At 33.1% G+C, this 12,230-nt stretch overlaps 2 protein-coding genes across 4 annotated transcripts; both read left to right on the top strand.

Moving 5' to 3' along the window:
• The first annotated feature begins 961 nt into the window (after window positions 1-961).
• Window positions 962-7,446, top strand: LOC133817615 (uncharacterized). 3 transcript variants are annotated; one of them, XM_062250184.1, is made up of 15 exons: window positions 962-1,114; window positions 1,283-1,332; window positions 1,706-1,841; window positions 1,997-2,130; window positions 2,458-2,496; window positions 2,606-2,698; window positions 2,799-2,915; window positions 3,435-3,530; window positions 4,053-4,166; window positions 4,260-4,313; window positions 4,552-4,599; window positions 5,331-5,481; window positions 6,457-6,622; window positions 6,806-6,875; window positions 6,978-7,446. In XM_062250184.1, exons 3-15 carry the CDS (start codon window positions 1,760-1,762, stop codon window positions 7,233-7,235), a joined length of 1,422 nt encoding a protein of 473 aa, XP_062106168.1. In that variant the 5' UTR covers window positions 962-1,114; window positions 1,283-1,332; window positions 1,706-1,759; the 3' UTR covers window positions 7,236-7,446. The 3 variants fall into 3 exon arrangements, with proteins under 3 accessions (XP_062106168.1, XP_062106169.1, XP_062106167.1); XM_062250185.1 differs by lacking the exon at window positions 962-1,114 and having other exon boundaries at window positions 1,121-1,332; window positions 1,706-1,814; XM_062250183.1 differs by lacking the exon at window positions 962-1,114 and having other exon boundaries at window positions 1,121-1,332.
• Window positions 7,447-8,904: 1,458 nt separating this feature from the next.
• On the top strand, window positions 8,905-10,992 carry LOC133814101 (uncharacterized). The gene is made up of 3 exons (XM_062247105.1): window positions 8,905-10,671; window positions 10,759-10,827; window positions 10,987-10,992. Exons 1-3 carry the CDS (start codon window positions 8,905-8,907, stop codon window positions 10,990-10,992), a joined length of 1,842 nt encoding a protein of 613 aa, XP_062103089.1.
• The last annotated feature ends 1,238 nt before the right edge of the window (window positions 10,993-12,230 follow it).

Here is a 12,230-nt window from a genome sequence, read left to right as displayed (position 1 = left end):
GGCAACTAAAAAATAAAATAATAAAAATTATAGGGTTTAGCAAAAAATAATATAATTGAAATATATGGAGTGTGTATTTCTTTTTATTAGTTTTAATATTTGAATATGTACAAAGAGGAAGTGTATTGTATTCAAATGGAAGTTACTAAAAATAATTAAATGAACTGTATTAATTTTAAAAAAAATAGGCATAATAAAATATAGAATTTGTTATATATATAAAATAATAAAGTGGTTTCAAATCCATAAATATTTTGCTAAAGATATGTTGTGGTGTAATTTTTCCTAAATAAAAAGATTTTATTTAAATTTGTTTTCAGCAAAGTCGGGCGCATGATCAATGTTGTAATACATATCTTCAAAGAAATTAAATAAAAATATTTTATTTAAAGTTGTTTTTGAGCAAAGTCGGATGCATTCTCAAAAATAAAGAATTAGCTACAATACAGGATTAAAAAATATATTTTCCTTCTGATATTCATATTTAATATATAACTTTGGATTTAGACATAAAAGTCAATTATTATTATTATTTTTTTGACAAAACATAAAAGTCAATTATACTATAATATCTAATGAAAATGTCAAATAAAAAGAATTAAAAACAAATATATTATATTAATCGATATGTTTATAAAATTATGTCTACTGTATTTTCTCATAATTTTAATATTTTTAAACAGTTGTAAGAGAGTATGTGTACTGTCTTTTCTCATATTTAAAAAATTAAAAATTAAAAAAAAAAAAAGGAAAGATAGTATGTCCATTGTAATTACTTGAATTCCACATTTGTATATTATAAACTAAAAGTTCAAATCAAGGCCCCCACGACTCTCTAAATTTACATAAATTCCAAATATGTTATTAACTAAAATTTAAAATCAAAGACCACGCGACTCTTTAAATTTTAGAATGGCCCTTATAAAGTAATGATATTATACGGGCTTCACATTCTTACATTTTACTCAAAACCCATCAACTTTTCGGGTCAGATCAGGTTCGAAGATCCAGCTAGCTAACCCACCCACCTAAGGCTCGCCACTGCGCTAATTGAGCTATATGAATACTTCTCTACTCGAACGCATACAAGAACTGGTCACGCCTCTTTTTCTGGGTAAGTTTTCTCCGATCTGATATCTGCTGAAACTGATTCATTTACATCACTCTTGTCTTTCTTTGCTTTTTTTTTTTGGGCGAGTTCCTGGTTTTTTGGAACTACTGTTTGATGGGTTCATCTGGGCCTATTCAAGTTTTTCATGGGTTTTTTGAATTGTAATGTTAGAGGCTACTCTCGCGAAGCTCTGCGCAAAATTTTGCAGCGTGTACCCTCAGGTGATTTCCTTCTTTCAAATCTTTTATGACTTAACATCGCATCAAGGTTGCTTGTTTCTGTTTTTGTTACTCATGCCATTAATTATTGAATTGAATTCTTTCATTTCACAAAATAAAAAACACTTGTTTAGTTTTTCTTTAATGCTGGAGGTCCATAAGTTTTTGAAAGTTTAATTCTTCATTTCTTTTTTCACGGTATCCGTATTCTATGCCAATCACATTCACATTGCGTGGATTGAGTTTTTTTTTCTTATAATGATTTTGCTTATTGAATCATATCTCGCATTTCTTTTATAGATGATCTAACTGTCTACAGAATTAGCTTCTCTGAAAGATTCCCAAGTGATATTGACCCGTGATTTTTCTTTTGCAGGTCAATTGTTAGACTAAGTGAAGCAGATACATTTCGTTTTTGCGGATTTTATCTATGTTTGGAGGACTTGCGACGGTTCCTACCAATAGTCCTCACTTGAGAAAGTCTGGTAGCAGACCCGTTTTCTCTGATCTGGGTACAATTAATTAATATATATATATATATATGTCTATATATATATATATACACACGTTGAGTATCAAGGATGTGATGGTGCTGGTCACAACTTACAAGTACAACTGTTTTTTTCCAATTCATTGACATCTTATTCTTATATAATTTATCCTTCAGGAACTACTGATGTAGAAAATGGTGCTGATGAAAATTTCCTGCATTCAGCAGAGACAGATAGTTTGAAGGGTTCAAATACACCAATTAGTACTGGTGCAATGATGCCATCACCCACTTTCTTGTGGAGAACCAAGGTTCTGTTGTCTTCTATAGTAGGATTATTTCCAATATTGTCTTAGTTTGTAATATTTATATGCTCCCAGTTGCACAGAAGAATGGTATTTCAATCACCTTTACTTTATCCTGGAGATTAGAAAGTCTTATATTAGGATGAGAATTCAGAACAATATTATTACATGTCCATAATTTATGACGAACACAAGGGATTTATAAGTTTTTTATTTGAAATTAATTGTTGTAATGTATTTATGAAGATTGATTTAATTTTCATCTAACTTATTCATTCTTATTTTCTTGAAATTTACTTACTTATTGTGGATATGCTTTAAAATTCTGTCCAGGTGGGATTCTTTTTTATCTGGGGTTTCATTTGTTGCAAGGTCAGTACTATAACTTCTCATTGTAAAAATATCTTTGTATGGTAATTCTAATTTAGTTGCATCACAACAAGAGCTATGGGAGTGTCTAAGTTAATTGCATTATTCACAGATTGGATGGGATTCTGTGATGAGAATGAGCGTGGATTTGAGAGATTTATTTCTATACGAGGCATTTTTATATTACAATCCACTTCTTCTTGTGGTAAGTTGTGTGCTTTCCTGTGCCAGGTGAAGTATCCTGTTATGACCGATGTTCTTTATATTTGCACTAACTTGTTTTCGAATGGCTTCAATATTTGTAGACTATGGCTGTTTGGTTTTGGGGAAGTAATTTATGGGTTTTCTCCCAATCCACTGTCAGTTATGCAAAGATTTTTGATCTTGATCAAAATCATTTGACGCATAGAGAAATATGGAAGGTATCAATTTAAATATTATGGCCAATTCATTAACTGTCTTTCAGAATACGTTCTTTTAGTTGCATCATTTAGTGATTCTACTGCATTTTAGTACTATTAATCTCTTCTTGCTTATGACGTATGGGTATGCTATACTGGCTTGTAGACTTTTTGCACCATAGTTTGGGGATAGCTGGTGGGTGTTACTGATATTCTTTGAGGATTACAACATAATTTAATTTTACCTGGCTTAACTACTAACCAGAGTAGGATGAGTAACATGAGTTGAATTATTAGATGGAAGTACATGGCTAATACTAGTAGCTAGAAAACTAACCCAACCCGATGCCATGTATTTTTTGATCAATGATGATTTTAGGATCAATACTTGTACTCTAAAGTTTATTAAAAAGGAAACCAGTTGTGAACGGAACAGTCTTTTTTTCCATAGCAATCAGACACTGTGTTTTCTAGAAAAGTCTACTTTTGACTTACAACTTAGAATAAAAATATCTGATTTTCACCCATTTTGTCTTGCAGTGTGCCACATGGATGACAATTGTTGTTCCCACTAGTATGACGGCATATCTTTATCTTTACTCGCATGGGGAAGTATCATTGGCTGCATCACAACCAGTGTAATAGATGCATCCATCTAGTTATATATGATTGTTAAGTTGTTTTACTGTTTCTTTTTGCCCTGGATTGTTACTTTATGATCTATTTTTATCTTCTTTTAGCCAAAAAAGAGCTGGCAAAACTATGATCCTTATGTAAATCAGTAAATGTACTGGAGTTATGTGTGTCTGCTGATGTTAAACATACCACCTGAGTTTGAAAAGGTGATTACTGGTTTGTGTTAATAACAGTTTCTAGGATAATTTGACTTACACACATCAGGTCATGTTGGAGTCATTACCTTGCAGTTTATCTCCTTCCTAGCAAAATCAGAATGAGCCAAAATGATAATTCTACAGAAGAGTAAATATTATTGTGTTGCATTGAGTGATGCAGTTATTACTGTAGATGAACTATAATTGTACATTTAAGTTTCCCATCACCAACCATTACAAGGGCAAGGGCATTTCCATTTGCACTATATTCATTTCCTTACTAGTTTGAAAGTTGTGATAAAGGTTTTCCTATGTTCTTCTGCAGGTGCTCTTATACACTGCTATTGCGTTGCTGTTGGTATTTCCCTTTGATATTTTTTATTTATCAACCCGCTTCTATTTGTTGAGGACTCTTTACCGTATAGTTCTCCCTCTACAGGCAAGTTTTTTAGTTGAACCACAAAACTTTGTAATTTTCACGAGTTTTGTGTTTGATACGTTGCCATAAATTCTATCTATTTTGTGAATGCAGGCAATCACATTTTCTGATTTTTTTGTGGCCGATATTTTGACTTCCATGTCTAAGGTAGGTTTCTTCTACCATTTTTTAGTGGTTTCCTTAAACAATTTAACTTAAGTACTGCACAGGCAAACAGAGATCTAGATTTTTTGGAACCTATTGTATGTGTTTTAAGCAAGCATCACATGTTGTTAAACTTTGAGAGTAGCTATATTAGTACATCAATGCCCTTTTTTTCCTCTCATTTTCAAAGGGATGCGATGGAAATTTCATGTTCCTTTTTTTTTTGTTTTGGTTTATGCAGGTATTGTCGGATTTGGAGAGATCAGTTTGTCGTATGGTCCATCGACAGGTTAGTAATTTCAACAGTTGAACTTCATTTTAGCTTATTTATGGACTGTTATCTCCTTAAGTGTTCACAGTATCATATACTGTTTCTGGTTTCTGAGTTTCAGCTGGACTTTTTTTGTTAGGTTTGACATTGTCATGTATATGCTGCTTGCTAGACAAAAGAATACAAAGTTGTATATTGTTTGAGATAAACTGATTGAATGACTTCATAAATTGTTTTATGAATTTAACTGAGTGGAATGGCATTATTAAATAGGAAGCATATGTAAAAACATTGGCAGATCAAATAGGTATCCAATTTAGAGTACATTTTAAAAAAATAAATAAATGAAAAAATAAGTTTGCTGGTAGTTCCTCTCATCTTAAAAGGTTGGGTTTGTATGCCAAATAGTAATGTTTGAAGATTGTGCCATCCAAGAATTCAATGGAAGGTGAGATCAATTTCACCCAGGATACTGCCTGCTAATATGTTTATTCTTCATCCTCTTACCTATGCGAGGTATTTTGGATTTAGACAAATAAAATTGCAGGACCGTGATAGGATAATACCATAATAGGAGAGATCCTTTTGCGAAGGAATCATGACTTGCTGCATAAGACCATATCATTAATTAGAGTTTCAAAGCATGCCTAAGATATACTGGGTTTCTCCAACTATTATGTAAGCATGTTTTTTGCTTTCAGATTTGATCTTCCTTTTTGTATTGGTTAAGATATATGTTTGATTTGCAGGTTGCTACCATTGCATGGTTTGAAGCTGACTCTGTTTGCGGTAGTCACTCTGTTGCAATTCCAATAGTTCTTGTTTTGCCTTACCTTTTTCGTCTCTTCCAATGCCTACGACAATACAAGGATACTGGAGAGAAAACAACCCTTCTTAATGGTGATGTTTCCCTTCTAATATTATTTCATATATTTTCAAACATTAAAAAATCTGGCTGTTGATGTAATCTGAAAAATTATTTTGTTTAGCTTGTTGCTTTTGATTGGGTGGGGATGTGTGCCTTATTAATTACATAGTATTGAAGGGATTATTTTGTACAGAAGCATATATCTAATTAAGATAGTGTCTCATGAGATATAGTAGCTAATTATGCGTTGGATGCCAAGTAAGATCAAGGGTATTTAAAATAACGTATGAACCTTACAGGTTTAACCATTTCACGTTTCCTTGTCAAGTGTCTAGGGAAACAAATGATAAATATGTAACTTTGTTATACCTAAAGCATCTTCAGTTATGATATTTGATATTTAGATTAAAGAATTTCTGCAGAATTTTAGTTGTATAATTAGAAGGGGAGTTTGTTTAATTGATCTGCTTCTCCGCAAGCACTCCAATGAAATCAAATGTTTTCTGTATGGCCATGAAATTGCAAATATGCAAGATTTGGAAATTCACGAGTGATGGCACACTTAACAGTCTATGCTTATTTCTCTTCTGTTTTTAGTTCTCAAATTTGTTTGTGCTTTCTTATCCTCTTAATTTGTCTCTTGTCATTGTGGAGCCTAATGTACACAGTATGCTTTAAGAACAAAATAGTCAACACAAATAAAGTTGTAAACAAATTATAATTCTGATATTAGCTGTATCAATAAAAAGTGGTTAGAGACCAATGATGACTGGCTTTTGCTGAGTATGATAGCTTGAACCTAGAGAAGCATGAGATGACCTTGTACTGTTCTTCATCTTAGTACAAATTTGTAATGGCAAAGTGCTATCATGTTGAGAGTGAACTACTCTTTTTTGGCATTTGTGATTTGCCTTGTTCTTGTTTTGCAGTTTAATTATTATTTCTCTTTTATTCAGGGATTAGGGTTAAAGTCATAATAATTATACTCTCTTTGCTTGCATTTTCAGCTCTAAAATATTCGACTGCCGTACCAGTTATTTTTCTCTCAGCCCTAAAATATCACGTTTTACATGAAAAGTGGTTAAGTTTTTATCGGCCTCTCTGGCTTCTCTCAAGTGTTCTGAACTCTCTGTACTCATTCTACTGGGATGTGACCCGAGATTGGGACATGAGGTAAGTAAACAGTTCATGGTTTCACCATAGAGATAGTACTAAATAGAACAAGTGAGAATCATTGTTGGCACTTTTTAAGGAACATGATTTATTAATGTGATTATCTTTGGATCACTCATATGTAGAACATGTTACATCATCATCTGATTCTGTATGCGGTTCTCAATATCTATCTTTTCACAGTGGTTTCACCCGGATTTTCAAGTTCAGCAGACCAAGTCTCTTGTCAAACATATTATTTGGACGAAAATGGGTAAGGATAAATTCTGAGTCCAAAATAGAATCTTTCGAGCTGTAAGCTATATAAAAGCTGCATTGCCTTGTTGAATGATTATATTTTGGCATGGACTTGCAGGTTTATTTTTGGGTGCTAGCAAGCAATCTGATACTGCGTTGCACATGGACATACAAGCTGTCTGCCCATCTCCGGCACAACTACCTTACATTGTTCACCATCACAGCCTTGGAGATTTTCCGCCGATTCCAATGGGTTTTCTTCCGCGTAGAGAATGAGTGGAACAAGATGAACTCCAAGTCAAATAATCTGCTCTCCATGAGCGAATTACCAACTGAGGAAGACAATCTGCTGGCCTCTAATAATCACAATGTATAGGCTGTTGGGCAAATTATCTTTTTGATGGTAACAAGGACATCTAAAGTTCATGTTAAATTTTGACCAAAACAGTTCCACCAATTCCTTTTTTCCCGATTGGATTTTTATACAAGCAATTGAAAACATTCCTTTGTTTATACATAGAAAAGGGTTATCCACGATTACGTTATTTACCTTATAATGCACATTGTATTGCTTCATTTTGTGAACACCATAGCCTAAACGTGCAGTCACTTTCCTGTCAGGTTAGATGTGGCCATGACTATAATAAACTTTGTTGAAAATGAAAAATAACTTCTTCTTATTATTTTTTTGGACAAATTGTCTTTTTTCTCCCTGAATTATCGCAGATGTAGAGTTTTGCCTCCTAAACTTTTTTAGTTGGCTGAAATACCCCGAATTACTGTATATGTTGAAAAACAGTCATTCCGTTTATAATTTAACAGATTAGAAATTTGGTGTTTTTAAAAAGGGCATAAGTGTATAAAATTATGACAGAATGACGTTTTTGTAAAAGTATTATAAGTAATTTTTTCGCAAAAAAAAAAGAACATAACCATTTTGGGTGGACTGGGAAACGTGAGCCCTCATTCTTCATCTTCAAATCTCAATATTATTTTTATTTTCAATTGATTAAAGGGAAAAAAATTGGGTAATCTGAGATAGTTTTTTTTTTGGTGTATTTTCCTTCAAGAAAAATTTGAAGACCATGGCTGGTGGTGAAGCATCTTCTCACAGTAAGTTTTCAAAATTTGTTTTTGATTTGTTATTTTGTTTAATGTTCTAGGATTTGTTAGTTATGTGAAAAGTTGGTAAGTATTAGTTTGGTGAGCTGTAGTAAATATGATTTGAAGAGAATATATATATATATATATTTATGAATATATACACATACATATATTTATAAACGTGAATAGATGGGTAAGTAAGTTTGGTTGGTTGTAGTAATTATGACTTTGAAGATAATATTTTCTTTTTCAATGAATGTGAATATATTCTTCTCTTTTTTGTGAATAGTTGGTTTGTTTTGTTGTTTGATAAAGTTTCAAAAAAGGGTCAGGGGGTTGTAAGTGCATTTTTGTCATTTTGGGTTAGTGACATAGATTATATTCTTCTAGGCCAGAGAAATTTGGAAAATATGTTTGTGGGGTCTGATTTAGTTGTTGGATAGTGTATGTGTGTGTCTTATTGTGTGGTTGTTGACCCATTGAATATATATTAAAGAATTGAGAAAGTATATCATAGGTATTTGAGACCATACTTTTCTCATTCTTTGGTTTTTTTTTCTTTCTGTATAGATCTTCACTCCTCTACGCCTATTGTGGGTGAGGGTGTTCATGGGAGGAGGGTAGACTTAGAAGGTGATAGTTCTAGTGAAAGTGATCCCAACAATGAATATCAAGGTGATCCTGAGTATGAACAAAGTGATGATGAATTGGTTGTTGAAGACAATGCAGAAATACATCTAAAAGGACAAGGGAAAAGGGTAGTAGAGATTGATGTAGAAGATGTGCCATTGGATAGCTCTGACAAAGAGTATACACGAGAGGATAGTTCTGATGATGGGGATGTTTCAAATGAAGATGAACTCAGCAAGTTACACAAACCTAAAAGGCAATAAAAAAAAAGAAAGCTACCTGATTTGCTTGAGTTTGATGTTGATGCTGAAATGGAGAGACCGCTACTAAAGCTTGGCTTAGTATTTTCTTCTGGAAAACTATTCAAACAAGCAGTTAGGGAATATGCTATACAGAATGGAAGAGACATATGGTTCAAAAAGAATGATTCTCATAGGGTTCGAGCACAATGTAGAGGTGTTGAATGTCCTTGGGTGTGTTTTGCCTCAAAGATTGATGATAGTTCAACATTTGTCATCAAAACTTATGTTGGTGAGCATAGATGCTCTAGGAAGCCCCATAATAGATTTGCTACTTCAAAATGGTTAAGTAAGAAGTACTTAAATGAATTCAAGAGCAATGATAAACTCATTTCTTCATTTATGGAAAAAGTGAGCAAAGACCATGTCATTGAAATTTCCAAAGATAAGGCCTATAAAGCTCGAAAACTTGCAACAAAATCTATTGAAGGCACTTATGAAGAGCAGTATGCTGCTCTATGGGACTATGCTGAGGAGATTAAGTACACAAATAAGGGTTCCACAGTTGAGTTTTTAACTGAATCAGGAGACAATGGGAGGCCACGTTTTAAGCGAATGTACATTTGCTTTTCTGGTTTAAAAGAAGGATTCAGTGCTGGATGTAGGCCAGTAATTGGGTTAGATGGCTGTCATATTAAAGGACCGCATCCTGGACAACTATTGACTGCTATTGGGATCGATGCAAACAATGGCATGTATCCTGTTGCATATGCTGTGGTAGAGATTGAAAGTAAAGATTCTTGGAGTTGGTTTTTAAATTGTTTGAGGGATGACTTAAAAATTGAGAACTCCAACCATTGGACATTCATCACGGACAGGCAAAAAGGCTTGAAACAATCATTAAAAGATCTATGGGAGGAAGGTGTACCTGAGGCAGAGCATAGGCATTGTGCAAGGCATTTGGAGAAGAATTTTATCAAAGTTTACAAAGATAAAAAGCTCAAGGAGCTCTTCTGGAAGGCTGCAAGAGAGGTTAGTGTTCGTAGGTTTGAAGGTGTGATGGAAGAGATTAAGAAAATTGACGAGTCTGCTTTTGATTGGTTAATGGAAGCAGGGCCCCAACATTGGAGCAGATCACACTTTAGGACTCATCCAAAGTGTGACATTTTGTTGAATAACTTGTGTGAGACATTTAATGGGACAAGGGCAATATTGGCTGCAAGAGATAGACCAATATTATCCATGCTAGAAAGAATTAGAATGTATTTACTACAGAGGCTTACCAAGAATAGGCATGCAGTATTGATGTGGAACTCTAGCATTGCTCCAAGGATACAAGACATTATTGAGAAGAACAAGGATATAGCTGGAAGCCATCTCCCTATCAAGTCTTCAGATTTCATCTACCAAATTACCACTATGTATGGTAGCTTGTACTATGTTGACTTGAAGCAAATGAAATGTAGTTGTAGAAAATGGGAACTCACTGGCATTCCATGTAGTCATGCAGTGGCTGCAATCTGGCAAAGAAGGGAAGATCCAGAAACTTATGTAAGTAAATGGTACACGAAGGAGTATTATTTGAAAGCCTATTCACAACAGATATTCCCAATTAGGAATCAAGATGAGTGGCCAATAACTGGTAACGTTGGATTGATCAAGCCTATATCCAAGATTCAACCGGGTAGACCAAAGAGAAGTAGAAAATTAGAGCTTGATGAAATGTTTCCTCGAACAGGAAGTAAAATGAAGAGGAGGTACATCACAATCAAATGTTCAGGATGTGGTGTAACAGGTCATAATTTTAGAACGTGTGCTAGAAATAAAGAGAAAAATTCAGTAAGTTTTTCATTTTATAAACTGAAAGTACTTGAGAATATTTTATATAAATATAAATCTTAGCCATTATTATAACTTAATTTGCAGGACATCAATCCTGATGTTGCTCAGCATACTTCTACTGATTCAACCATACCATTTACAAACACCAACCAGGTTTGTATTATGGTTTCTAACATATATTTTGTTCCTCTCTTTTTATTTAAATAGATATATGTGTGTATATATATATACGTGTGTGTATGTGAAATTGATTTTGATGTAGTGCCTGAATATTTCCTACTTAACCATTTATATGTCTATTTTTATCAACAGATTTAGCAAAGAAAAGCAGGAGGATTGCATCCCAAACTGACAGATTTTAGCATTATGATTGTCTTTTAGAACTCCTTTTGTAACATTTATCCTTTTGCTTGGATGGTTGTAACTTTTATAAATTATTTTGAAGCAGGATATTTTAACATATTTAGTGCTTGGATATATAGGCTAGCAGGTATAGAATGACTGGTATAAATTTTTTACTCATATGCAAGCTATATGTTCAAGATTTTTGGAACTTTTTCATAGTATAATTTTGGATATCAATGTTAATTGGAAGTAATTTCTTGTTGGTTTCTGTTTACCTACAACAATCAAGATATGTTTAGCATATAATTAACAAGATATTCTTCTCTTCTTGCTAATGCTGCAAACTATATTAACTCATGGCTGCTAATATTGTTGAGCTTTGAATTGATGCAGCCAAAAATTGATCATTGCATGACAAGAGAACCAAGTGTAGCTTGAGCTTGTGAAATTACAGTATCCTCCTAAAAATATTCCCATACTTGCAATGATATAATTAATGTTGACAATGATATAATCAAAATCAGTTTGTTACAGTAAATAGAAACTGTAAAGCACCTCTTCTTTAAACAAGTTTTTAGTTTGTGCAAGCTATAAGTTCAAGACATTATTGGTATACCATTTTAAAATCAGCTTGTACTAATCTAGTTGCAAGTTTCAATTTTCAAATTGTTATCTTTTATAGATATAAGTATTCAAAGACATTAGTGGTTTGCAAATGAAGTTTGCCTAAAAGGCACCTGAATATTTGACTTGCCTTGATCTGCATATTAAAAGACACCTACTGTAAACTATAATCTCTGAAAACTGCCTAAATGCTATAACGAATTCAGCCACAAACCAGAAACATACCCAAACACCAACAACTTTTTCATTGCTTCAAAATCACCAAAATAGTATAATAAAATGTAGCAGAACAGTAATACATACAACACTTTTCTACTAGTTTCATAACACAAACATAAACCAACTTTTTCATTGCTTCAAAATCACCAAAATAATACAACAAAATATAATAGAACAACAATACAGATCCCACATTTTACAAGTTTTATGAAAATCAAAATTCTTTCAATTTCTTCATCTTTTTTGTCAACAAGCTTCTGCAATGCTTGAACTTCATCTTCAATATGTTCTATCTTTCTAAATAACTCGCTGAAATCTTGCTTGAATCTCTGTTTAGGGACATGGTCTATCCAAATGAGAAACCCACA

The sequence above is a fragment of the Humulus lupulus genome, chromosome 2, assembly GCF_963169125.1.
Source record: "Humulus lupulus chromosome 2, drHumLupu1.1, whole genome shotgun sequence".
In the NCBI taxonomy this organism is placed as follows: domain Eukaryota; kingdom Viridiplantae; phylum Streptophyta; class Magnoliopsida; order Rosales; family Cannabaceae; genus Humulus; species Humulus lupulus.
Note: the sequence above shows the minus strand (reverse complement) of the source record. Positions and strands in the feature narration are given on the sequence as shown.

Coding starts and splice junctions, on each gene's coding strand:
- LOC133817615 (XM_062250184.1), top strand. CDS start 1,760: ATGTTTGGAGGACTTGCGACGGTTCCTACCAATAGTCCTCACTTGAGA. Junction 2,916..3,434: donor CGCATAGAGAAATATGGAAG/GTATCAATTTAA, acceptor TTTGTCTTGCAG/TGTGCCACATGGATGACAAT. Junction 4,600..5,330: donor GTCGTATGGTCCATCGACAG/GTTAGTAATTTC, acceptor TTTGATTTGCAG/GTTGCTACCATTGCATGGTT.
- LOC133814101 (XM_062247105.1), top strand. CDS start 8,905: ATGGAGAGACCGCTACTAAAGCTTGGCTTAGTATTTTCTTCTGGAAAA. Junction 10,672..10,758: donor GAAATAAAGAGAAAAATTCA/GTAAGTTTTTCA, acceptor CTTAATTTGCAG/GACATCAATCCTGATGTTGC.